Source organism: Zosterops lateralis (assembly GCF_965231275.1).
Source record: "Zosterops lateralis genome assembly, chromosome: 5".
Taxonomy (NCBI): Eukaryota; Metazoa; Chordata; class Aves; order Passeriformes; family Zosteropidae; genus Zosterops; species Zosterops lateralis.
This window is the reverse complement of record NC_139766.1, coordinates 72345865-72371855: the sequence shown is the minus strand read 5'-3', so window position 1 is coordinate 72371855 and position 25991 is coordinate 72345865. Positions and strand designations below refer to the sequence as shown.

Below are 25991 nucleotides of genomic sequence, written 5' to 3'. Positions count from 1 at the left end.
TGTGCTGCCCGCGCCGCGGGACGCGCCGCTCCAGGCACACGCTCGCCGCGCCCGGCTCCGCGCAGCTCCCGGTGGCGTGGGCGAAAACGCGCCCCGGCCTCGCGCTCCGAGACTTTTGTCCCCTAGGTGAGAGGCGCGGGGGGCAGGGTAGGCCCTGGTGCGGGCTCTGTTTGTGTGCGGGAGGGGTGGGGGGTGGGCGGCTGCTCAACGGTCGCTGCAGCAACAGCGGCGGGAACGGCGCGCGCGGGGCTGAGGGCAGCGGCGGGAACGGCGCCGAGCGGAGCAGCGCCCCGGGTCCCGGCTTTGCCCTTCGCTGCCCGCTCCGGCCCTGGCTCCCGGCTCGGCTCGGCTCGGCTCGGAGTGGGCAGAGGGGGGTGGGGGGGCGGCTTTTGTTCTCCGTCACCTTGGCGGCTCTTCCGCCTCGCCCCGGGCGGCGCGGGGAGGCCGGAGAAATGCGCCCCCAAGCCCCACAGTACTCGGTGCTGGCTGTGGTGTTGGGCCCTGCGGTCGCCGCTTCCCGTCTCGCTTCATGGATCGATTCCTGGGCACGGGCCCCAGAGGTACGTGGGCTTCGGCATGGGCAGGGTGCTGCTGAAGTTCCTTTAGCTCCCCATCTTCGGCTCAGCAGGCCCCTCTGCTCTGCTGTGAGTTAGTACAGCCGTGGCAACCTGGCTGTAAGGGCTGCCCCAACTCTGCAGATCTCACCTTTCTGCGCTTCCCCTATCCTCAGTCGTAACCTGGGCTGCTCTGTTTGCACACGGAGTGATATCGTAGAAGTTGCTGTGAGCACTTTTTATTCTGCAGAGCTGGGTGCCTTGAGTCCATCTTTTCCGAGCTGCTCTCTTTTGTCGCCTGAGTCGAGCTCATTGGGTTCTCAGGCTTCTGCCTCCCTTCCCCTCGGAGGTTACTGCAGTTCCAGTGTGGATGCCCAGGAGCATCTACACAACAAATGTTTTAAATGCCTTGGGTGGCTGGGTGAGCCTGGATCTTGAACTTGGTGCCAGGTACCGCTGCATAAAAGGGCCATCACAGGAGAGAACGAGATGATAGGAGACAATTGTGTAATTTCGACCAGAAAGTCTTACCTAGACATGTAGATACTGTTATTCTGGCCTTCCGAGCTGGTTTGGCAGCTCCCAGGCCCTCTGTATGTTCTTCGGTTCAGTGTGCAAATGATCTACTTTCATGCAGAAAGAAGTGTAAAGATGCCCAAGGTACTTTTGAACGGTCGAGAAGTAGAGTTATATCAGTCCATACCCAAGTTTCTGAATGTAATGTGGTGGCTCTGTTACTGTAACACTGCAAGTGAGTATAGGGTTTGTTAGCTTGGATTCTGAGCTGAGAAGTTTGCTAACAAACTGGTGTTGCTTTACTTCTGGCATTGATTTATCATTCAGGAGGCATTTTTATGTCCATTGTGATTTTGGGTGTGAGTATAGGGGCCATACCACCCCTAGGAAAGCCTCTCATTCTTAAGGATTCCTTCTTCTTGTGAATCTCGTTTGCTTGGATGTCAGAAACATAATCTTGGTCTGCTTGGCAGACGTGGGCTTGCTGTGTGAAGTTATGATCTGTATCAGATCATAAGGATATTTTCATTAGGAGTATACAATCTTTTCTGTGAAAACTAGCTTACGCTGAAGAGAAAACCAAATTATCATCCTCCACGTAGCTGCTGATGTCCATATGAATGTTTTCCTTTATGGAACTGAGGATTCAAAATAAGCATCTATTCTCACACTTAGGATTATTTCACAGCGATGAAAATACAGTGAGGCACCACTGTACCTTTAGGCACAGTGTTGAATTTGAGTCTTCTGCTGTAGTACTTATGGTGCTGGATGTCACTGCTTTTGAGAGCATTTAACAAATAAATAACTGGGTTGCAACTCAAATAACATGAAAAGATGAATGTGTCAGACTAATAGATGTGTCTGATGAGACACTAGGAGAAGGGCACTGAACCTGGTCTTGGATGATGACACAGAGGTGGAATGACTTCCCCAGCCATTCCAGCCTCCAATGGCTCTTGTTCCTGGTCTTTGGGTGGGTGTTGGCCCTTTTGGACTGCACAGCTTAATTGCCCAGAGGATGGTCAGTCCCCTATGGCAGCTGTATGCCTAAGATACAGGATGCTGTTAAACTCCTCCCCAAAAACCCCAACCACAAACCAAAACTAAACTAACCTCTGAAGAGAGCTTGATTTGAGAGAACTGCTTGCTCTGCCTTTGAGCTCTGCCAGTTCAGAATGTAGCACATGGGTAAAGGAGATCATAAAATAAAGGGATTCTGGTCGATTACACATGGTTGATGGTCCTTGCTGCAGAGGGAGGATGCTCTTGAGTGCTGACCTTGCAGAGCATGACAGAGAGATGGTACTGTCACTACTGGAATGTTGTCTGGGACTTTTGATTGTTCTTTCAGGTTTTTTTCCCTTGCAGTTTGTGCTACATTGACTTTCCATGAGGTACCCATCAGCCTCTGCAGGGTTGTATGTTGAATGCCCTGCCTTAGACCTGCTGGGCTATCAGTGTGGATTTTTAGTTTTATTCGAGGTGTGGCTGCCCACACCATGTGTGGCAGTGATGGCATCTCAGACTTGTGCTTATGGATTGCAGGAGTGAGCACGCCCTGTAAGGCATTATTTTTTGCTTGTCTACAGGAAGAAACAGTTTGAAAGTGATAATCTGGGTTCAGGAGAAATGTGTCCAAGATTGTGAAAGCTGATCTCCCCTTCCCTTCTGTTTTCCTTCATCTCCACTGGTGAAGTGTGAAGTGGCACTGTGTCCCTTGTGGCTTTGCTTAGAGTGCCCTCTCTGTGAGGAACATCTTCCTGATTTGCTGGAGCACTTCTCTCAAATTTATTTTCATTTTAAGTGGTGTATTCAAATCTGATTAACAACTTGGACAAGAGTTGCAAACTTGTGGATGTATAAACAAGCAGATGTACAAACTGTTGCAGATTTATATAAAATGATAGCTTGATGTCTGTGTGCCTGTACTTAGGGATAAATTGTTCTATGGATGACTTGTTCAGAGTATGAAATTTGCTTGTCAATAAAACAAAATTTTATTTGCTTGTAGTTTTTGATTAAAACAACTGGTGAGGCCCACAGCTCCCTCATAAAGCTTACAAGTTTTTCTTCATGGAGGTGATGTTCAAGTTCAGGTGACACTTTATTCAGCTAGTGTCAGAATTCAGTTCAGCTTTTTTCTGGTTTGTTTGTTTTTTGTTGTTTTACTCCCAAGTAGAATTGATGAAATGTCCAGAAAATTTCACTATTGTTGGTCTGTCTTGAAACAGGATAAAAGTGGCTTTGGAATACCTCTTTGGGCACAACCAAAGACTTTGTGACCAAGTTGATTCTCTGGATACCTAAACTGGAGCAGGTAGCCACCATTCTGTAGCTCAGTCATGGCCTCGGGTAACAGTGCTTTGCCACAGGTGACGAGTCATATTTCTGCTTTCTACAGGACAAGGGAAGTAATAATAATAATAATAGTAATAAGAATGCTTACATATATTATAGGAAAAAAAAAAAAAAAAGCTTTGCTAATGTCAGAGCTACTTATTGAGCAAAACACATGCCAGGGAACATTTCACTACTCAACACTTTACAGTCTTCAGTATTTGTTCAGAAACAAATTGCTGCTGCCCTCTCGTGCAAACTGATGGATGATGATTGGGGGTTTGGTTTCTCACTGCTTTTTTTTTTTTTTTTTTTTTTTTTCATTCAGCTAAAGAAGGAACAAACACAGCTTAATAAAGTTTTCTGTATAAAGATGATTACAGGTTGAATGATTTTGCATATTCTTACTTGAGTGTGCACATGAGAAATTATTGTAGTTGACTTTCCGTGTGTGCTGTCCCTTATCGCACTAGCCCTCAGCAATTTCACCTGGTTGCAAAGGCTGATTCCTTGCTTTATTTGTCCTCGAAGGTGTTAGGTGAATTTCAGTACTATGCAGTTATCATTTCTGCTTTTGTTTGTTTGCTTATTTTTGCCTGCAAATAACAAAGAATTCCTTTCTGTGCCAGTTCTCTCATTGTTTTTATTCTCTTGAAAGAAATCCTGCCTCTAGGCTGAAATTATTGCTACAATAACAATAATTGAGTCCCACTGGTTGGAGTTGCAAAGAGTATTTCACTGACACTTGTGCATGTTCTTTAGTTTTGGAATTGGGTTCCTCATCTCCGAGTCTTGTCTTGGAAAGAAAGAGATTCCATGTTGCATTGTGCCTTTCAGCTTACAAGTATACTGCAAAATATTCTGTGTGGCTCAGGATTCTCCTTGGCTGAAGAAAGCACTGGAAATCCAGTGTGCCTTCCTGGTAACAGAGAAATTGGAAGTAATGGATAAGGTGGAAATTAAATTTTGTTGATGAGTTGTTGTGTCAGCCAGATGTAGGTAGGAATGCCCCTGGATGAGCAGCAGCTGCATGGGTGTTCCTGTTACCCTGTCCATGTGGCTTATAGTTTTTGGCCATTGTGCATGCTGGAGGGATTTTTTTAACAGTACAGTTGCACCTTAAAGAAGCCAGCAGATAAAGTGTATTTCACTTCTGGTGATTGCCACCTCAGTGCTGGGATCTCAGGCTAACAGCAGTATTTTGTTGCTGGCTACTGTGTACACAAGTGCCTCGAGCCATAAGTTCCCATTTCTCAATGGCTGCTCAGGCTGATCTAAGAATGTGGCTCATTACATTCAGCTGAGAAGAGCACTCAGAGTCTTCTTTCTTAGTCATTCACTAACTCTTGAGTGTCTACTGATGGAAACTCGAGATAGAGCTTTTATAGAGTATTGATATTGATGAACTTCCCTTATCGCCTGGTAAAGCATGGAGATACTGTTTTTTTCAAATTGGGCCTGTTTAAGTTGTTGATGCTCATACCCTGACTTTTCGTGTGATTTCACTGGTGTCTTTACCTCCAAACCCCTTGGGCCTGCCAGGGCTCAGGTCCTTGACTTTAGGGAGGTGCTATACTAATTGGGACACAATCTTTGGAAAAACTAGTTTCATGGCACCCATGTTGCTAGCCAGGAGTACCTCTGATTTTGTTTCACTGCCTTTTTATGACCTGGGAGACCTGAAGAGTTCATTAAGGCTCTGCTATCCCTACTGAGGTCTTTGAAGAAATAATGAAAGGAAATAATACTGAGAGAGGTGAAGAATTGCACTGAGACATCCTCTCAAATTATGTGATGGCATCATGTAAATCAATGATGCTGTCACTTGAAATATGGAAGAGGTGCACGGTGAGGAAATAGGACAGCAAGAAAAGATGTAGTGTGATGCAGATCTCCTGTAGTGTAATGGTTTGTCACAGATTATTATATTTTGTACCCAGAAACATTTTCAGTGTTCATTGAGGCATGCCAGCAATTTGCTAACAAGTATACTTTGCTTATTGCTATATTAATAAGAACATGTGGTGGCTATCACCTGCTTTTTAACAGGTTCTTAAAAAAAATCCTGATGATACTCCATCTTTGTGTATTCTCCCAAGTGCTCATGGTGGAGATCCTGTCACCAATTTTGTGTTCGTCATCTGCTTGTGAGGCAGGGGAGCAACCAAAAAAGGATAGCCTCACCTGTAGAAACAGAGATGTCCTTCTTTTAAGGCTGGTTTCTAAGTAGAATTCCCTAGTGCATGCCATTGCTTTAGTATGAGTTGTGTTGGGAAGAGCCTCAAATTGATCATATTTTGTTTTCTTTACTTTGCTCCTGCTTTGAGCATGCACAGGGCTCAAATCTTTGATGTCCCTTAGTGTCTTGACATTTGGTTTTGTGTCTCATTAGCATAAATACTTGCTTTATGTGAGGCAAAACTAGTACTGTGTTCCAGAGTCTTTGTGAGTTATATTAAAGGGTTTATTTAAAAAGCCAATATTACAATAGGGTTTTGGATAACCCTATCATAAACTTGCTGATTTCTTATGTCCGGGTTCAAGACTTATGTTTCAGGCTTTGCCTTTTGCCTTACCTGCACTATTTTGAGACTGTTGTTTCAGGTGTGATTCCTGACTATGTGCATTAGGGAGCATTTTGTGGTATTGTCTTGTAGTTTGGATTGCTGGCTTGAGATAATTTTGGTTGTCTGTGAAGTGTAAACCATTTGATCCAAGTATGTGGGCTTTTTTCTTCAGAGTTTCATTACAATGCAGGATCTTATGTGTTTGTGGCATTATTCCTGTGTGTGTTCTGCCTTTATTAGAGGCCCTTCTTAAGCTGAGGTCAATCTCCCAGTTTCACTTCATATGCTTTATGTGCTGTCTGGCTGTAATTGCAAACAGTCTTGTTTGGCCCTTGGTTTAGGTTAATGGGTCACGGTTATTTTGGTAAAAGACCAAAAATCTTCCTCTAGGATTGTTTCCTAAGTTCAAAACCTGGATTTTTGACTTGGTCTTCTTTGCCTGTTGCCTTGCATAAATATTAATTTTTGGAGAAAAAAAGTAGACGAAGCATTTGTGTGAGAATTGGAGGAAATTTCATGATTGCAGACAGTGGTAGTCTTAAATGAGCTTGTAAAAACAACATGTTGGGTACTGGCAAGCCATCAAGAAGTGTTTTAGAGTACTGAGGATTATTTTTATGATGTGGATGATCTGCAAGACAGTATGGATTGGTAGGAGCATAACAGGTGACCCCCTGGAAGTCCTTTCCAACTCAGATGATTCTATGACAAAAGTGAAATGCAGTTAGGTTGGACAGCTAGTACCTAAGACTTTGGTCATCTCTGAGGCACTAATGTTTCCCTTCCCTGTCTTCATGGAATATGAATCCCACGCACATGGTTATTTCATATTGGTGCTCCTGTCTTCTTACAGATGTGGCAGTAACCTTGTGAAGCAGAGGTACCAGCTACCTTAAGAAAGTGTACTCCTGCTTGCTTTGCAGGGCTGTTGAACTGGGTTTTTTAAGTATTCATCAGCCAAAGGGATAAATAAATGGTGCAAGAGATTTTTAACAGGGTTTTTGTTTGTTTGTTTCAGGGTGGTTTTTTTATGCTTTTCAAAGCACCTGTTTTGTGAGGGACTTTGTATCCACTGTTCCCTTTTCATCAAAGTAATACATAAATCAATTGAAATTTTCTTATTCATTCAAAAGATGTGGGAGAGGGTGTCCTAAATTGGTTGAGTATTTTCTAGTGGATTAAGGACCTGTGTGCATAATTGTTTCAATTCTAACATCACAATGTTAATTCTTTTATGGGTAAGTTGTGATACATAGTGGTGCCTTCAAACTAACATGAATATTTTCAATTACAGCATTTGACACTGAGTACCAAAGAAATGGTGATGGAGAAGCCAAGTCCCCTGCTCGTAGGGCGGGAGTTTGTGAGACAGTACTACACTCTGCTAAACAAAGCTCCTGACTTCTTGCACAGGTAACACTTGCACTCACCAAGTGATAATGTTTTTGAACAAAAATGTGTCCTGTTTGTTGTAAATCAGGTGTTCGTTTCTGAGTGTGGGAGAAAATTGACCTGGCTAACTTCTGGGCTGTTGGAAAAGCTCTTTCATCTTATTGCAAACTCCATAAGCTCTAGAACCAAGTCAGATCATGTGGATGCGTGGCATGTTATCAAGCTATTTCTTCTGTGGAAAAGTGTGATGCTTCTAAGGCAGTAAAACGGTAATGTGGACAGATTCCAGAAATACCTGCTGAGGCTGGATAGATACTCATGAGTAAGCTCCTCTGGTGCTTGCTCTGTGCTGAGAAACATTCTCTGTACACTTGAAAGGTGGCACAAGTATCACTAACAACAGCACCTGTGGAATTTCTCTTAACTACCTCTGCAGAGAAGAGTCCACGAGGTTTTGATCTGGTTTGGTTTAATCTTTCCCAGTTCTGGAGCTGCTTGTATGAAATGTTTTCTAGCCACTTGCAGTCTCTGCCACCACTGCCCCTTTCTTCTGGTCAGGCTCAGATATGGAGGACATTTGCCTCTGTGTTCTTTGGCTGCACTTTTCTTCTAAGTGATGTTCTCCAGGGAGGTGTCTTATCCTCCCTCTTTATCTTGCTGTTAGTCTGAACAGCAGCTTGCTCTCTGCCACAGAAAGATTTGGGTTTCCCTGCTTTCCTGGTGCTTGCTGTGCTCTTTGCAGCAGTGAGGGAGTTAGGACAACAAGCTTTGAAGTTACTGTTTCATCCTACTAGAAGCTTGAGAAGAGCACAGAGGATCCTGTCACTGGTCATTATCCAAAGCTTGCCCAGGCCGTAAGAGCAGCAGAGATCAGTTTGCCCTCTAAATGGGTGTTACTCAGTGTGGTTGAATGCCTGTTGCATTTCAGTTGAATTTGTAAGGCTTTTCTAGCCCCTTAACCAAAAGTCTTTAATTCCATTTAATTGGTGACTTTACCACGCAGAGATTTTAAGCAGTTCCTTAAAAGCAAGTTAAAACTCTTAGGTCCCCTGTGAAAGCCCTTAGTAAGCACTGCTGACTTTCAGAGAGATTGCTTTGGAATTTGGAGAAAAGTGTTTTAGAGAAAAGATGTTTTCCTGTCTGCTTGCCCACTGCTTCAGCTAAGTTTCTGTATTTCCTTGCTGTTAGGAAGTGCTGGACCTTGCTCAAAATTATGATTATGCGGTTGGTACCAAAGAAGACAATCTAATATCTCCCAGACTTTTTTCTGTACCTGATCAAGGGAGTAAAAGTGTTGAGCTTGTATTTTCACAAAAGTAGAACAAAAAGAGTTTCTAAGTTCAGTAGAATAAACCAAGAAATGGTAAATGTGGAAGTTCCGGGGTTTAATTCCGTACACTTACATTCTGCACTGGCTTGTTCAAGTAGAGAGAAATGTTCAGTATTCTTGCCACTCTGTGTGACACCAAGTTCACAGAAGTACTTCATTACAATTTTATTTCATATATACCATACAAGGGTGGATAATAAAGGTACATATTAACATCTGGACCTCATGGCAATCACCCCCAAGGCAAAGCATGATCCTAAATAAAAACACGGGGGGCTACAATTTTTTTTTCTGTTAATGTAAATGTATTGGAAATACAAAGCATTTGTCACATGCTGTATAAGCTGACAGTAACAGTCCAAATCAAATCAGACTATTCTAGGCTCAAAGTGTGGAAATGGAATGAAAGTGCCAAAGGATCTCTGAAGTGTCAGAAAAATACTGGAAGTGAGTGTAAGTATTTAAATACCAAAACCACAATCTCAGTGCTGGCCCAGGCTATGAAGAGAACAGGGTTCAGAGGAGTGGCAAGAGGGTTGTACCTGGCTGGGCTGATGCCTCTGTAAAAGGCAGGGGATTCTGAGGGTGAGGAACCTCCCAGCCATAATGCCACCTTCCTTAAAGGAAGCAAGTGAAAGATTGAGGTTGATTTAGGAGTTTGCTATGCCGCTTTGGGCAAACTGCACTTCTGAATATTAAGTTTGTTTGTTCCTGTATTCTGGGAGCCTCTTGAATCTGGTGAAATTTGTGAAGCATTGAGCTCTACAACTGTTGGCCAAGATACCTTTTTGATTTGGTTCTGTTTTTTCACTTCTGTGACTTCTACATCTCTTTGCTTGCAGGTTTTATGGCAGGAATTCTTCGTATGTTCATGGAGGACTGGATGCCAGTGGGAAACCACAAGAAGCAGTGTATGGTCAAGCTGTGAGTATAAAAATTTGTCCTGTAATCCTCATTAATGTTCAGAATAAAACAAGGTTTTTTCTTTACCAGTGACTTTGACTTTCTTACCTGCTGAGTAATGGATTGTCATGCTGCTTCCTGTTCAGAGACAGCTAGGAATTTGTTGGCTTGGGGTGTTTTGTTTGCTTATTTCTGCTTTCATTGGCAGTTGTTTGATTCTTCAGCTTTGCATCTGTGCTGCAGAAAATACCTTTAGGATGGGAAACCTGATAGATTTGGGCTGTAGATGTATCTTGTTTCAGTTAGAAGTAATTCCTCAGGAAAGGACTGATCTTTGTGGGTTTCCTGAAATTCTTTTGTGAGTGGAGTTTTGTTGGAGTGGAACATAACTATCTGAAGAAATGAATGAAGTGAATTGAGGATTGCTTTGGTTGTACTGCATTATCAGAATTGTCTGTCACCTTGGACATCTCTTCATGTGGCAGCCATATCTTTGAGCAGTGTGGCTTTTTGTCCAGGCCAGGCTTGGTTTCTTCTCCCTTCACCAGCAGAATCTCATTTGCCGCACAAAAATCATGGCAGTACAGATGTTCCCCGCCCCTGTGATGTTTGGTACTTCAGTGATGTATAAAGCGTTGGTATGGGGTTTGTTTTGTTTTGGGGCTGGTGTTTTTTGTTGTTGGGTATTTTTGGAGGTTTTCTTTATAACACAAGCTAAATCTTGTCCCTTTCACAGGCCATTAAAAACATTAAAGCCTTAAAATAGGTCTTAGATTTTGAAACAGTTGGAAAACTTAGCAAATTGTATGCTGTTTGACTACTCTAAGAGATATGAAGACTGTTCTCAGTGAAAGACGCTTCCTGATTCCCATATTTATCTTTTGAGCCTCAAGGGAGTGCTCTTTTGGGGTTAGTCGAGGCTCAGGTGGGTAGAAGGTGTAAAGCTCTGTACAGAAGTCACTGCAGCTAAAATGTGTCTGTCTGTTTCTAGGAGATCCACAAGAAGGTGATGTCGCTGCAGTTCAGCGAGTGCCACACCAAGATCCGTCACGTGGACGCTCACGCCACCCTGAGTGATGGTGTGGTCGTGCAAGTCATGGGAGAGCTGTCAAACAACGGGCAACCCATGAGGAAGTTCATGCAGACGTTTGTGCTTGCTCCAGAAGTGAGTATATGTAAGATTGTGTCAAACTTCAGATAACGATGGGAAAAAAAACTGACCTCACTTGTAGCTACGATTTGTCATATTGGGACAAAAAATAGGATCTGGCTTTAAAACTTTGTCTGGAGGGTATCATTAAGTTTGCCACAGTGTGTGAGTGTAGAGAAACTTGTGTATTGGACCCATCCTGAGCTGTTTTATTTCCTTGGACTTGAAGTGTTGGAGCAGTAATACAAAGACTATTGAAGCTTGTGTTTGGGAGCTGCCATTGGCACAAATAATTTTTTTTAAAAATAAAGTTCAGCTCTGTAGATCAAATCTCTGTTGCAGTTGTGTAGTTTCAAGTCTAATGGCAAACGTGAGTATGGGTTGCACAAGTCAATGCTCAAATTTAGCTCTTGGTGAGAGCAAAGCTGTGTACGACTAAAAGGTATATTGTGTTCTTTCTACTTTTTTTCCCCCGCTGCATCCCAAACTATTGTGTGGCTGGAGATTAATGTTTTACATTCATTATAATTTTTTCATTGTTTCCCTGCACAGTGCTGTATGCTTACAGCCACCCCCTGAAAGTTCAGGGTTTTCATTGTAAAGTTTTTGTAATAGGAAAAGTTGAAATTCCTCAATGAAACTGAGGGGCTGTATGCTTAGTTAAAGCTATGATTGCTAGGACTTAGCAAAATCAGCAGATTTTATTCTACTTGAAACTTCCTTTTTCAGCTGGGCAGGAGCTACTGTCCAATTGTTTGCTTAGAGAAGAAGCAGCTAACTTGGAAAATAACTTTAGTGACATAGTCCTATTGCAAAATGTCAGTGTATACACTGGAACTTAAGTCTGTAGTCCATCCTTTTGTTGCCTGCTGATACTCCATATATGCTAAACACTGCATGTTCCTCTTTCACAGGGATCTGTTCCAAACAAGTTCTATGTCCATAATGATATCTTCAGATATGAAGATGAAGTGTTTGGGGATTCAGAAGGAGAACTTGATGAAGGTGAGAAGGACAGCATGCATAGGGTTTGTGTCATTCTTGTTCCTCTCTGCTGTGTGCAGAGCTGCCAGAAGCGTCTCGTGGAAATGTTGGGATGCAAACTGGTTTGCCTTCTCATGGGGCACAGAGCTCTTGTTACGGAAGCTCTGCTGCTTCAAAACGTTCTGGAAAATGAAGGTCCTGTAGTAGTGCCATGTTCCCTGAAGGGCTGAACTGGCTCACAGGGTGAGGCTTGACAGAGAATGGAAGCAGTGAGCAGCAGGACTCCTGCTGCTGTAGCTGCTGCAGGCACACTTTTGTGCTGTCATCAGTCAAATTTGTTTGCAATTTGAAGAAAAAGTATAACTGGTTTTCAAGTATGACACATAGTTCACTTTCACATCATCATCACGCTCAGTAATTCGTTGCTGTGTGAGGGCTGAATTGGACCTGAGTTGGGTTTTTCCCCTGTTCAGTGAGGCAGAGCAAATCAGAGTGTAGCCAGTGTACGTGTGTTTACTGGGTGGTTTCTGGAATTTTGGAATCTTGGTTCTGTGGAACAGAGCATTTTAGGCAATCATCCTTGTATTTGAGGTTCATCTTCTTAGTCTGAGGCACTGAGATTTATGAGGTAATAGTGCGATCTTTCTCTTTCACTGCTGCCATATAAAAAGCGTCTGCTGCTTTAAAAGATCCTCGAAACCTCCTCCCACAACTTCCTAGCAGTGATATGTCTCTGGCTTCCTCTTTTGTGAAAATCATAAACAGCCAGGCCTCTTGACCAAGAGACAGGCTTGGGCATCTTTTTTTGCAGCTCATTTTACTGTCTTTTGTTGGTGAAACTTTATTTTGATTGCTACTAAGTTAACATGCCTTTATTTTAACTGCACTTCTTGTACTCTTGTGGAGATCTATTAGAGATGACAAGTTTATTTTTTGTGTCAGAGTCTGAGGAAGAGGTGGAAGAAGAGCAGGAGGAAAGACAACCATCACCTGAACCTGTGCAAGAGAATGCAAGCAGTACTTATTATGAAAACCATCCTGTAACGTAAGAAGTCCTTTTTATTATATGAAGTTTTTTTTAAAGTAAAAACAACAGACAGAATTGCTTTGGCTTTAGGTTATGGATGTGATTTAACAGGTAGCTTAGGAGAATACCCTTACCTTGATAGGAACCTGGTGAAGTTAATATTACATTATTTTGAGGCATTGCTTCTTTATTGAAGCAAGGAAATGGGGTATTTTTTATGTTTGTTAGTTATTTTCACTGCTGGTCTCAAAAGTGAGATGAAAAGGGAGCAATCCACATGTATGTACGCACTTAAAGGAATCTTTGTAATTGAGACTTTGAACAGTATGTTTGATACGATGTGACTTAATATCACAGGTGCATTAAGAAAAGTATGTTTTATCACAGAATAGTTTGAGTTGGAAGGGACCTTTTAAAGGTCATCTAGTCCAACCCCCTGCATGGAGCAGGGACATCTTGATGTGTTACTAAAATCTGGGTATCACTTGGAACTGAGAGAAAGATGTACTTTTTGAGATGCTGCAGTACAGCTGTATTGGAAGAATAGGTCTCTGACCTGAGTGTCTGCAAATCTAAACAGGAATAAATAAAAAATATACTTACGATTTTGTAAGAAAAATACAAAAAACAACCAAATGACCCCCACAAATGCAAAGAAACAAGCAACACTAAACCCTGTGCATTTTTTAAAACATAGGAGTGGCATAATGAGGGCCAAAACTGACCTTCTGGTTCCCCTGTTAAAAAAACATATGACATCACTGGACAATACCTGCTGAGTGCATCAGTGATAATACTAAACACAAGTCACTTAATGCTTCTCATGAGAAATCAGATGGAAGAGTGGAATCTGCTGGAATTCTGGCAGTTGCTTGCTCAGGATAATGCAGAAAGTTTTGGGGTTACTGCGTCATTTGGAAAGAGGCCTTGTTCATCATAATCACTTGGGCATGTGGTGACTTGTGGCAAGAGCTGTATAGACAGAGGTGGCTGAAGGTAAGATACAATTTTGGGGTGGCTGAAGAGAGAAGATATTCAGATCCCCTACCTTTCAACTACACAGAGCAGAGAAAAAGTTGCATGGGTTTTTTTGTGAATGGGACTCACAGCTGCTTTGGTAAGAAAGCTGTGTAGCATTTTGGTAAAGAAACAGTAGATTTCATTCCAGAATTGATTTTATGTGTGTAGCTTAATCATCCATTGGTCTTGACTGTGCTCATATTCTTTTAGAAGCAGCAGTTTTTGAGTTGGGCACCTCTTCTCCAGGGTTAAAAGGCTGTGTGACTCTCTGCAGAGAGCTGTAGAACATATCTTCTGCTTTGCTTCAGCAGAAGTAAAGTCTGGTTTTGTACCCAGTTTGGGAGTACAGCTTCTTTTTTCACCATATTGTGTATGTGAAACCACGTTGTAGCAAATGGAGACACAACCATCTTTTTCATAGCAGAGCTGTTGCCATAGCACAGCTTACAAGATGTGATTAAATGCAAAGCAATTGATAAGCTCATAAAATGCATTTGACTATTCTAGCAATGGGATAGAGGAGACACTGGAAGAATCTTCTCATGAACCTGAGCCAGAACTGGAATCTGAAACAAAAGCTGAGGAGCTGAAAGCTGATGTAGAAGAAAAGACCCTTGAGGAGCTAGAAGAGAAATCTCCATCTCCACCTCCTGTAGAACCTGTTTCACTACCACAAGAACCACCAAAGGTTGGTTACAAATTGTATCTGTGCTGTTAAGTGCAGATGGAAACTGGATTGGCCTTTAAACTGCCTTTTTGGATGGCTAAACTGGTACCTCTCTTTAGTGTCATGCTGCTGTATGAACAGCTAGGCTTGACCTTTGAACTTGTGAAAATGTGAAGCTTCACTAAAAAAGGAACAAATGTTTTTTTTAAGTGCTGCTCATCACCTATTGTAGATTTTAAGTTCTTCTTGTAAAGCATTTGTGTGGGTATAGGCACGTGTAGACATTTTTAAATGTGCAATTAACATTGTTAAGAAAACAGCTGAAGCTGCCACCACCAAAAATCTTATACAATGGAAACTGCTGCTCTTTCCTTGAAAAGAAATGAAGCACACTGACACCTGCAAAATTGCTGCAGCATAGGTTCAAAATCAATCTAGGGGCATTGACTGTCTCCTTAGAGGCAGGATGCCTAATCTTAAAAACCAGAGTGCACATGGTGCATCCTCTGGTGTGGTTATACCTGCGGGCTTGCCAAAGTGCTGGGAGCAGCCAGGGAGAGCTGGAGCAAGGTCATTTCTAGCTCCAGTGTGTCTCCCATTTTTTTTTTTCCAATCATTTTTCTCTTCTCCATTTTTGATTGTAATTTCAGGCACCTGCTTCCTTTCTTTGTGAAAAGATACTTAACACTACAGGGTTCTCAGTCCTAGGTTTGGTTAGATCATGGAAAGCAGCGATGTGGGAATGCTGAGGGCACTGGGCTCACTTGAGGAGAGGTAGTGGGCACGGTACACACTTGTTCCATGCCACTGGAATCCACAGACAGCTGAAACGGCAAAGCCTTCTGTGCCTCCATTGTAATATTGCACAGCCATTATTTAATACTCAGTTATGAACCCAAAGTATATTTTTAGCAGACAAGTTTCCCTGTAAGAATGTCAGTGGTTTGCCATGATTAGTAGCCTAGGTTTGTTGCATTTCCTGCAGGCTTTCTCTTGGGCTTCAGTGACCAGTAAAAACCTGCCTCCTAGTGGTACTGTTTCTTCCTCTGGAATTCCACCCCATGTTAAAGCACCAGTCTCACAGGTAACCCATCTGTGAACACCTTGGATTGTCTCATTACTTCTGCAAACTGCTTCAGTTTTTTAAATTAACAGATCAACTTGTTTGACTTAAATTTCACAAATTAATTGTGTCTTAAATGTTAATGCACTCACCTCCTTGTTGCAAGTAAAGGCACAAATGTGTAGCAGATGTAACTTTGGGTAATGGTAATGTTAAAATCTGTTCTTGTGGAAACAGGCAACCACCCCTGGGGTTTTTTTTACCTAACTTAATGGCATATGATTTGGTTTAAAGGGGAAACACCAATTTCCCACAAAATGTTACTTTTCTGAAGTGTATTTAAAAAGGGCATTGGTGGAAGTTGCCCAGCAGTAAAAAGAGAGTGCACCATTTCTGGGGTGCAAGATTGCCTTGTAAGGCTAACATCCACAGGACTATTTTCAATTTCATTATCCGTGGATAATTAGCTTGTCACAGAACCCTGTACCAACTTATGACTGTGTGGGGAATGGAAGGATTCACATTTCCTTGCCAGGACAATGCTATCTTCCCATTCCTAGGTTGACTCTGGGTGAGGAGGGAAAAGAGGAAAGCAAGTTTGACCTGGTGACAGCTCATGTCGTCCTCATGCCAAGGTGGTGTGAGACGTTCTGAGACTCTCAATTCAGCTTCCTCCATCTGTGTAAAAGTGCTCAAACAGGAAAACGTGTCCTTTGCCCCATGCACTGATAGGCTGTGCTGGAGCACTGTATCTTGAGTTGCTCCTGTCCAGCCTTTTCGAAAGGCTGCAATTTTCAATAGAGTAGCTGACTTGTTGCAGCTTTTGTTCTTGCACTGGTTTCTTCTCAATTTTGTGGTAACAGAGAGAGATCCCTGTCTAGGACTAGCCTTCAGCCAAATGCATGTTAAAAAAACAAAACAAAACAAACAAACAAACAAAAAAACAAACAAACAAACAAAAAAAAAACAGGGAAGAAAAAGAGAAATATAAGAAAACTAACCAAAGAAACCCCAACCCATTGCATGGTGTTGCTTCTGGTCTGCTGGGATTATCATGGACATGAAATAAAGGCTATGTAATGATTTTGGAAGTCTGTCTGTCTTCATCAGCTTTAACAGGGCTTTGAACACTTAGGTGGTATTTAACCTGTAAAAGCTGTGCGTTTTCTAGTGCAGGATAGATCTTCCTTATGCAAAACCAAAATTGTTTTTAATTTATTTGCCTCAGAGAGGGTGGATGGTTGTAATGTGGCTGAAAAAATATTTTCAAATGATCTGCCCAAGAGAGCAGGAGATAGCTTATAAATGTCCTCTTAAATTCTTTGGTGTTGCCTCTGCTGCTTGTTGTGCTTTGTGCCTTTTGATTTCTTTTGCTTTGACTTTATGTTTTAAGTAATGATGTGTAGAAGTTTCTGAGCAATACTGACATGGCAGGAATTTCAACTCTCAGCTCTTCTGTAGCCAGAATTAGTCAGTTCTGAGCTCCTTTTCTTGAACATATTTCAGACACGGTGTGTAGAAATCTGGTAGGAAAGGCACCTGAACAAAGAGCTGCAAATCAGTAGTAGCTTTTTCCTGTTCTCATGGATCCATTAGTGCCAGACACTGCATGTAAATGAGGACAGATGCCCTGGTGGGTGGGTAGGTCGCTCCTTTGAGATGCTGTTCTCTCTGGTGTCAGTGATGTTACAAAGAAATAACTGCCCTGTTCATTCCTTTCTCTGCATCACTCCAGTTTTTCCCCCCCGCCTTCTATCAAGTTAAAAATACAGCCACTGTAGTGTTAACTCCTCTAAGGGCTGTTGGAGGAGTTAACCGTTCTGGATATAAACCAGTTCAGGGCTGTTTCCTTTCAGCTGTGGAGTGAAACAGGTCAGGATTTCTTGCTCTTTTTCTAATTGTAGATGATTAGAAATCAACCTGCCTACACTGATAAACTGGGACTTCTCCTTACAGCATTTTCAGTTATTTTTATCTCCCTTTTTTAATTACTGCATTATTTGTCATAGGGCAGCAGAGGGGCAGGGGTAGGCAGTGCCTGATTCCTGTCTTTTGGGGTGAGTGCCTTTCCCTTCCCATGTGAGCTCCTGAAGAGACAATGCCACTTTTTCCTTAATGGTTGTCAAAGCTCTGCAGGGCTGAAGTTTGTGGCATACTTGGCTCCTGTGGTAATTTGGTCTCTTCAACTCCTTACTCAGTGTCCTTCCATCCACTCTGTGCTTGCTGGGACATGCTGGAAGATGTGAGTTGCAGTGAGCTGCTGCTTGGGCTGTAAACAGCCACCCTGATCTGGAGTCATGTGGTGCTGCCAATTGTGGCAGTGTTTTGGGGAGCACAGCTCTGTACAAGGGCTTTCCTCTTGAGACAATTTTCTATTAAAAAAGATGGCACTCCTTAGAAAACAACCAGAGAGATCAGGTGTTTGTGTGCTGAGTGAGAAGTTCAGCAAAACACAAAGCAAACAGGTACAAGGTCACTGTAACTTGGGATTTAACAGCAGGACATCAGTAACTTAGCAGGTCTTGCCTGGGGCTGACAGAAGGAGGGAGTTTAAGCCTGATAGTCATGAGTATCTAAGAAAATGGGTGTCTGAAGGTATCAAGTTTTTTTATCAAGGTATAATTTATGATACTCTCAAGATGTGTGAGTGAAAGATGGCAGAGGAGCTCCAGTGATTCACAAAATCCAACGGAACAAGATTTAACAGGAAGGTTGATTTGCCAAGCTTGTTCTTGGAACTGGAAAAGTGATCCTAGAAGTGTTGCAGGGACAGACTAATGCCTAGCTGCATAGAGCACAAGTGATAGGAGGGCTAAGACATTTGGTTAGTGTGTAACACTTGCATGTTGCACGTAAAATCCAGTCTTTTTCCCCTGGGAAGTACTCTGTCTGGAACTGCCAGTTGAGTCCTTAAAGGAAAATAAGGGAGATGTTTAATATAAACTACTTCTTGCCAGCAGTCTGGGCCTATAGCCGTTCACCTTGTGTTTAATCTTACTTGCAGGCTACTTGTGTATTTTTTGTGCTCCTAAGGATAATTTTGTTTTTCTAAGATAAGAGCCCAGCACACCAGTAGCTGCTTAACTGTTGTACAGAAAATGGAATTTAAAAACCATTGGGAATTGCTTCAGTGACCAGCAGTCTGCACAGAAAAATTTTTGGTTCTGTTTCTCATAAAGCAAATGTTTTGCTTGCAAAAAATTGTAATGGGTATTCTAGTACCTGAATACAAAGAGTGTACTTTGAGCATCATGGTCTTGACATCAGGAAAGTTGGAGTGTATGCTAAGAGGTAGTCTGTAGAAACTCATTTTAGGAAGTACTTACTACGCTTCCGAGGGCTTCTGTTCTCCTTTTTGTTAGTTTTCGTATTGGTTCTGCACTAGAGGAAAATAATTCCTCAGACTTGGACAGAACATGCGATTTGCCCATCTCTTTGTGTTCATCTTGGACTGCCTCCTAATCCATGAAGTTTGAGCTTGGCTTGAGGAAGCTTTATGCCCTCTACAATTTAAGTCAGGCTGAGGGATTTGTGAATAATGGAACGTTGGGGTCTCAATGCTGGTTAAACATGGAAAATTCACCTTAGCCATGTTTTGGGGAGATGCTCTGATTGAGAGATGTTTGCTTTGCACCTTTTAACAGTGATAAATGAACACTGCAGTCCTGGATTGGTACAGAGGAATTTAGACAGGTGGAAAAACCACTCCCAAACACATTGACATTGATGTCTATCTTCTGGAGTTTGTTTTGTGCATGCCACTTACCCATGTCTTGTGTTGTGGGAGATTTTGTTTTGGTGAGTTTGGGGATTTAGGTTGTTGTTTTATTTTTTACCAGGCCAATGTTAAATAATACATGTTCTCCTCTTTTAGCCAAGAGTGGAAACTAAACCTGAAGCTCAGTCTCAACCTCCTCGTGTTCGTGAGCAGCGTCCCAGGGAAAGACCAGGTTTTCCACCACGAGGACCTCGGCCAGGTAATGTGGATGAGCTCATGTGTCTGCTTGGGATGGGTTAATGAGAGTTGTGTGCTGAGGCCTTGTCTGTACCTGTGTCATGTTTGGCTGATCATGAGCTGCCTGTGCCTGCTCTCTTCAGCTAGAAATGAGGGAATGTGATTTGGAGTCCAAGCCGGCTGGAGTGGATGTGCTTGTTGGTGCCCCTAGATGTGTTCATCTAGATTTACACACATGTTTTAACCTCAGTGCTTCTACCTTCCTCTTTGTGTTGACAGTAGGAAGGGGAGACATGGAGCAGAATGAGTCGGATAATCGTCGGATAATCCGCTATCCAGACAGCCACCAGCTCTTTGTTGGGAACTTGCCACATGATATTGATGAGAGTGAACTGAAAGAGTTCTTCATGAGTAAGTAATGATTCTAGCTGCAGGGACTTAGATGGAAAACTGTGTTAAAAAGTCACGTAACATTGATTTGGACTATGTGGGTAAGCTTTTACATAGTGCCACACTACAGATATCTGGAATAAGCAGAGGGTAGAGCTGGCACTGCGGGTTTCGATAAAGTGTCTCTTCCCTTGTGTTTCTCCAGGCTTTGGAAATGTGGTAGAACTTCGCATAAATACTAAGGGAGTGGGAGGAAAACTGCCTAATTTTGGTTTCGTGGTATTTGATGATTCTGAACCGGTCCAGCGAATTTTAGTTGCAAAAGTAAGTATTGGCATTGGGTACTGAGAATCCCCTTCCATGGATGGACCAAAAGCCCTAAAGCACAAGTATTGTGAGCCATCCTAGTTTGCATTGCCATTGGCTCTGGCATTCAAAAAACAGCTGAAAGAAAAACAGTTTTGGCATACCCATTCTGTCAGGAGTGCTGTGTAGCTTCAAAAGCTTTGCCAGCATTCCTCAAATTGCATCATGTGGAATTTGGGGTTTTTACCTCTATACAAATACTCCACACAGAGCTCAAAACTTACTTTTAGAGATCCTTTAGCTGAAAGTGGAACAGGTAACCTTTTGAAGATCCATAACATGGATCTCTGAATTCTGCACCCTGGGATCAAGAGGAGGGAGTAGAGCTATTTGCAGTTTTGCTTTGAGGAACTGGGGGGGAGAAAGCAGCAGTTTCCATTTCCACAATGTGTGAGTGAGACCTAGTAGAGCAATTCTTCAGGAACTTCAACCCTGAAGTGAAAAGACTAAAGCTGGCATTGAAGAAGCTAAAGACAACATTGCTTATGCTTGAGACAAACACTTTAATTCCTTGCATGGCCAAGTGAATGTAAAAATGGTGTTCTGCAGGGAACCCTTAATGGGTCATGTTTGTCTTGGGCACGTACGTGGAGCAAGGCCGGGGCCCACAGGCAGTACAGGATTTTCATGTGCCTTGTATGGAATGGACTTTGTGCTGCCGTTACTAATGTGTGCCTTGACTGCTTTTCCCCATAAGCCCATAATGTTCCGCGGGGAGGTGCGCCTGAATGTGGAGGAGAAGAAAACCAGAGCTGCTCGTGAGCGGGAGACGCGTGGCGGCGGCGACGAGCGCAGGGATATCCGCCGCAATGAGAGAGGCCCCGGCGGGCCCCGCGGGATAGTGGGCGGTGGCATGATGCGGGACCGTGATGGAAGAGGACCTCCTCCGCGAGGCGGCATGGCACAGAAACTCGGCTCTGGGCGAGGATCTGGGCAGATGGAAGGCCGTTTCACTGGACAGCGTCGCTGAAATTTCCACTGTGGGCAGACAGTCTTGGCAGTGGTACATTATCCATCGTGTTTGCATTCTTGTTAATTTTTTTTTTTAGCTTTGGAATGTGACACAGCCCTTCTGATCCTTTCTTTGATGTGAAAACATCCTTTTTGTTTCCAGTTTAAATTGAGGTGGACATTTTTTCCCCAGTTTCACAACAGGAGTCACACTCTTAATTTATAAATGTATACTTGGAGAATTGAGGACTAAAAAATAAAGAAAAAAGAAACAACACAAAAGACCAGTTAACTATCTGCAACAGAAGTTGAACTAAAGGATGTGCCCAGTAGAATTCAGGTCCTTTCAGTCAAAAATCCTCTGCTGCACATTTTGTGTAAGTGTTACCGTTTCTGCCTACTACTGTTGGAAACACAAATAGTGCAATTTGTGCAATTGGAGAAGCTTGCCTTTTTTTTTTTTTCCTTCTTAGAACACTCAGCTCCAAACAAACTCGTGTTTACGCGCTCATCAAATGCACTAATGGGTCCTCTGAACTCATTTTTACTGACAGCTGCAGGAGGCATCGGAGGGAAAACCTCATCCTCTTACTCAAACAGAATAGCTTGGGGAACGATGTGGGCATCTGCTCTGCTTGCTGTGACCAACCTCTGTACACACACAAACCTTAATTAAGACTACACCTTTGTTCCAGAAGGAATCCAGTTAGCTGCAACCAGAACCCAGAGTTTCCAAGTCATAGCCCTGAGTACGCAACAAGTTTGATAGCTCATGTCAGATTTTTCTATCTGCCCCTCTTCAGTGCAGGGATGGCTGCTCAACACACTCCTCCTTCCCCTTCCCCCTTCAAGAAGCATTGTACAGTGAAACTTGTCTTGACTGTATTTGAGTTCTCTGGTAATGTAATAAGCATGATGGTGCCTTCTATGAATACATCATTCCAGTCTTGGTGGTGATTTTGTACAGTATAGTGTATGAAGTACTGTGCTGCAAAGCCAAGTGGCTGCCAAGCATTTAAAGGAAATAATTGGAAAATTGTATTTAAAAAATTGCAGTATCTTTCAATGAGTAAATGTTGCTAAAATGATCATCCACCTTGCTCTTCAATTAACAAGTTCACCTGGTTTTTTTTGCAGTGGGGGGGAAGGGAGGATGAAGGCATCCAAGTAGTCTCCGGGTTGTCTCTCGTCTTTAATCAGTGTCAGAGTTAAAGAAAGTGGAGTTCTAATCTCTCTTGGACCTGAATTTCAGGAGTCAGTCCAGAATAGTGGACACTTCTGGCCAGCTTATAATGGGTATACCTAAGCATCCCTTGTGAAGGTGAGCTTATCAATGGGGATACTGCAATTTTCAGAGAACTAAACAGCAGCTCTTAAGTTCTTGCATTTTCCAGTTGCACTTTTTTAAAAACTTGTACTCATTTTGCACATAACTCTCAGCTGAAGTTGACACTGTTGTGGCTCTAGCCCGATGGATAGAAAGGAGGCATCCTCTTCTGCATTTTGACTGGTGCATTCTCCGTGGAGAGGTGTGTTTCTGGATGATGTCCCGGAGCACATTCCCATAAACCGCCACTGCAGTGGGCAGTACAAGCGGGCCCAGTGCCGGGCTTTGCAACCAGTGCTGGCTCCAGGCTCAGGAGCCAAGGGGGTGTTTGTGTGTGCATCCGTGCAAAAGCGTGACCGCCTACAGCTGCTTCTGAACGTGGAAGACTTCAAATTAAAGAAGGGCAATTTCAAGCAAAAGCAGGGAGGGCATACTGGCAGTCTGTCTCTGGATTATGCAATCATTTGTTGGTTTTGAGTAACATGGAGGATTTTGCACATCTTTTCTGATATGCTAGGCAAGGGGAAGTCGCATCTGTCTGTTCTCTCCCAGACTTGAGGTCTTCTGTGTTCCATGGTAAGTCTTGCACTATTTTCATACTTTTTTTTTTTTCCCTGGGATACATTTCTGCCAATTGGCATTTTCATATTTCGGTTTTTTGTCGAAGGTCTTGCAATTTCAGCTGTTACCTGGAAATCTGTAGTACTTGAAATGCTCGCCACACAACTCCACTCCTTAGGTTTGAAGCCCTCAGGCAAATTGCTGTCATCAGTTAGCAGTTTGCCACCAGTGTGGTTTGTGTAGCCTGGAGGTTTTTTTTCCTTCTGTAGTGCTGTGGTGTTTTGCTGCCACGCAATTGGTTTGTATGGCAAATGTCACTGGAAATGATTGACAACAAAAACCGAGTAGTAAAAAGCGCTCCTGAGCCATTCTGCTTTTTGGCTTGCTTCTTGTTTAAGTGACACGAACCCTTGGAACATCATCCAGAGACGTTTACATGGTGATAGCTCACCTGTTGTACTGTGGACTCTTACGTGTTCTTGACCCTCTTAATAGTAAATGTACCTCTTAGAGCAAAGGAAGGGATTCGCTGACCATTACTGTTAGTCGCTGATTTGTGAATGGTGGGAGTATTTTGTCATTATGGTTCTATTTCAACAAACTTTGCTGACATCTTGACTTTAGTAGGTATTCGAGACAGTGGTTTACCATCTTTATTGCTATAACTTGTCAAGCATTATATGCTAGTAGATTCTAGTTTAATTGTTGCAGGTGGAAAGTATTTTTACTTTTAAGTTTCCATTCTGAATGTGTTTTGACTAAACATACCAATAAACTACTGATGTCTGCAACATTTATCCATGTCCCTAATTCTCTTGCATGCAGGTGGCTGTAGAGCCCTGGCACCCCTCGCTCACAGAAAAGATTGTAAGAACATCGTTGCTGACCTGGCCGGTGACAGTGGCAAGCTGCAGCAGCATAGCATCATGTGCTTTGAAGTGTTTGACTTTGGTGGCTTCTCTCACTTTGGAGTGTGTGTGGCCCAGGGAGGATGTGAGCTCCTCTCAGATGTGTCCCAGCTGGGATTCCTTCACACCCTGCCAGGCTGCAGCATCTGGCTGCAGGATACAGCTTAGATGATTAAAGCAGTGGTGCTGGGAGGAATGTGAGCTGAGCTGTCTTAAAAAAAAAACACACTGGTGTTGGTTGCCCTCCACTTCAATGTCATTGAGTCTTGGTGCAGAAGTTATTGCCACCAGTTTCCTGGTTTTTTACTACTTGTGTTTGTTGGCAGTTAACCAAAAGTTTGGTAAAAGGGTTATTCTTGCTCTGCTCATAGATAAGGTGTGGGTGAATCATGGAATCTCCGAATTTCCTGTTAGCTGCTGTTGGCTGTATTGTGTGGAGGGCATGTCTTGGCTGTAATATTTCCTGATAAAAGGCAGTTAGGAAGTGACTGAAAAGTAATACAGTTATGTGAGTTGGAATACTGGAATGAAAAAACTGGATCCTCTAGAAGTCCCAAAGCCAAAAACTCCTCAGAGGAGCACCCTCCACAGCTACAAGATCTGCCAATCACCAAAGATCTCCAGAGAAACATCCCCTCTGCTGCCGATGGGGGCCTGCAACGTTTAGACCTTGGTGCCTTGAGTTGTGAGGTAAATTGTGCTGGTTCACCTTATCTGCGGCTGAGGGGAAGGGCAGGAGATAATGATATCTGAAACTCCACAGGGTCAGCCAGGACCTGGTTTTACTTGTGCCATGCAGTCTTGCATATTTCAAACTGTTCAAGAGCACCCTCTGTCAGCATCGAAGCTGACAGGACAGCTTGTAGTGGAGGTAAGAGAGGAAATGCCAGGACAGCTGCAGGATGTCACAAAGAGCGACCTGCTTCATGCTGCAGAGGCCTCACCCTGGCAGTGCCCATGCTCTGGTGCCTTTACAAAGTCCAGTGGTCTTACAGAAGCCTTTGCAGTACAGTGACTGCTGGGGTGTTGCAGATCATGTGGAGAAATACAACTTGGAATTGTGATATATTGGATGTGGTAGAAGAAGATAGTAGGCTGTCTGACAATCCTTGGGAAAGCCATTGGTGTCTGGTTAGAGCTTGGCTTTTTGAAAGAGGAAGAAAAACAGCTTAGGAAGTCATTGTCCCTTTGGCTTGTGCTCTGCCTTGTGTTCCCTGGGCCTGAGCTGAAAGGAAACATCTTGGTAATGGTGCAGCAGCACTTGCTGTTCCCTCCGAAGGGTGGGAACAGTGGAAAGTGCAGTGTCTGTGTAGGAATTAAAGCTGAGAGCAGCTGTTGCAGATGCTGACACGACATTCGTATTGGCTGCCTTGTAGTGCAGGCTTCATTCATGCCTATTTTGGAGTCCCTGAGGGGTGATGTTCAGTAGTTAAACCACAAGTGTACAATGGGGCAGCAAGGACCCAAGGAAGTTCCCTGCCCACAGAACCCCATTGGGCCCTGGAGCCTTCACAGCCAGCAAGTCCCAAAGTGCAGCTACACAAGTGCTGCTCTGGGAAATGCGTGGTCACCACATCTGTCTAAAGGGACCAAGGACTAAAATTTGGCTGTTGTGTGACCTCCTGGCCACTGCCCTGCCAGAAGCCAGTAAGGAGTGGGTGTGCTCTGCCTGGAGCACACATGAGGGCTTGTCTGGGATAGAGTGGGTCATTGTTTGCATGATCAGGTCCCCTCCTCGGCAAAGAGAAGAAACACAAGTCTGTCAGGACACATCACAGCAGCTCTGCCAAAGCTTCTCCTGGAGCATTGCAGGGACAGCAAAGCTGCTGCTGTTTCCTTGAGAAGGAGCACTTGGATTTTCCCTGGCATGTCGACCTCTGCTGCTCTGCTCCTGCAGCCTGCACACAGGCATTGCTGTGCTGGGGGCAGAGGAGGGGTGGTCTGTGCAAAGCTGGCTCAGTTCCCTCCATGCTGCAAGCAGGCCTCTGCCTCCATCAAGCTGCCTACAGGAAAGAATAAA

At 43.3% G+C, this 25991-nt stretch overlaps 1 protein-coding gene across 4 annotated transcripts; it reads left to right on the top strand.

Annotated features, from left to right (window-relative positions):
• Window positions 1-23860, top strand: G3BP2 (G3BP stress granule assembly factor 2). 4 transcript variants are annotated; one of them, XM_083861691.1, is made up of 12 exons: window positions 1-126; window positions 7272-7390; window positions 9542-9623; window positions 10594-10767; window positions 11667-11757; window positions 12679-12781; window positions 14291-14471; window positions 15436-15534; window positions 19388-19490; window positions 19748-19879; window positions 20064-20182; window positions 20922-23860. In XM_083861691.1, exons 2-12 carry the CDS (start codon window positions 7296-7298, stop codon window positions 21192-21194), a joined length of 1452 nt encoding a protein of 483 aa, XP_083717817.1. In that variant the 5' UTR covers window positions 1-126; window positions 7272-7295; the 3' UTR covers window positions 21195-23860. The 4 variants fall into 4 exon arrangements, with proteins under 4 accessions (XP_083717817.1, XP_083717819.1, XP_083717818.1 ...); XM_083861692.1 differs by having other exon boundaries at window positions 2-126; window positions 19751-19879; XM_083861693.1 differs by lacking the exon at window positions 15436-15534.
• Window positions 23861-25991: the final 2131 nt, after the last annotated feature.

Coding starts and splice junctions, on each gene's coding strand:
- G3BP2 (XM_083861691.1), top strand. CDS start 7,296: ATGGTGATGGAGAAGCCAAGTCCCCTGCTCGTAGGGCGGGAGTTTGTG. Junction 10,768..11,666: donor CGTTTGTGCTTGCTCCAGAA/GTGAGTATATGT, acceptor CCTCTTTCACAG/GGATCTGTTCCAAACAAGTT. Junction 19,880..20,063: donor ACTGAAAGAGTTCTTCATGA/GTAAGTAATGAT, acceptor GTGTTTCTCCAG/GCTTTGGAAATGTGGTAGAA.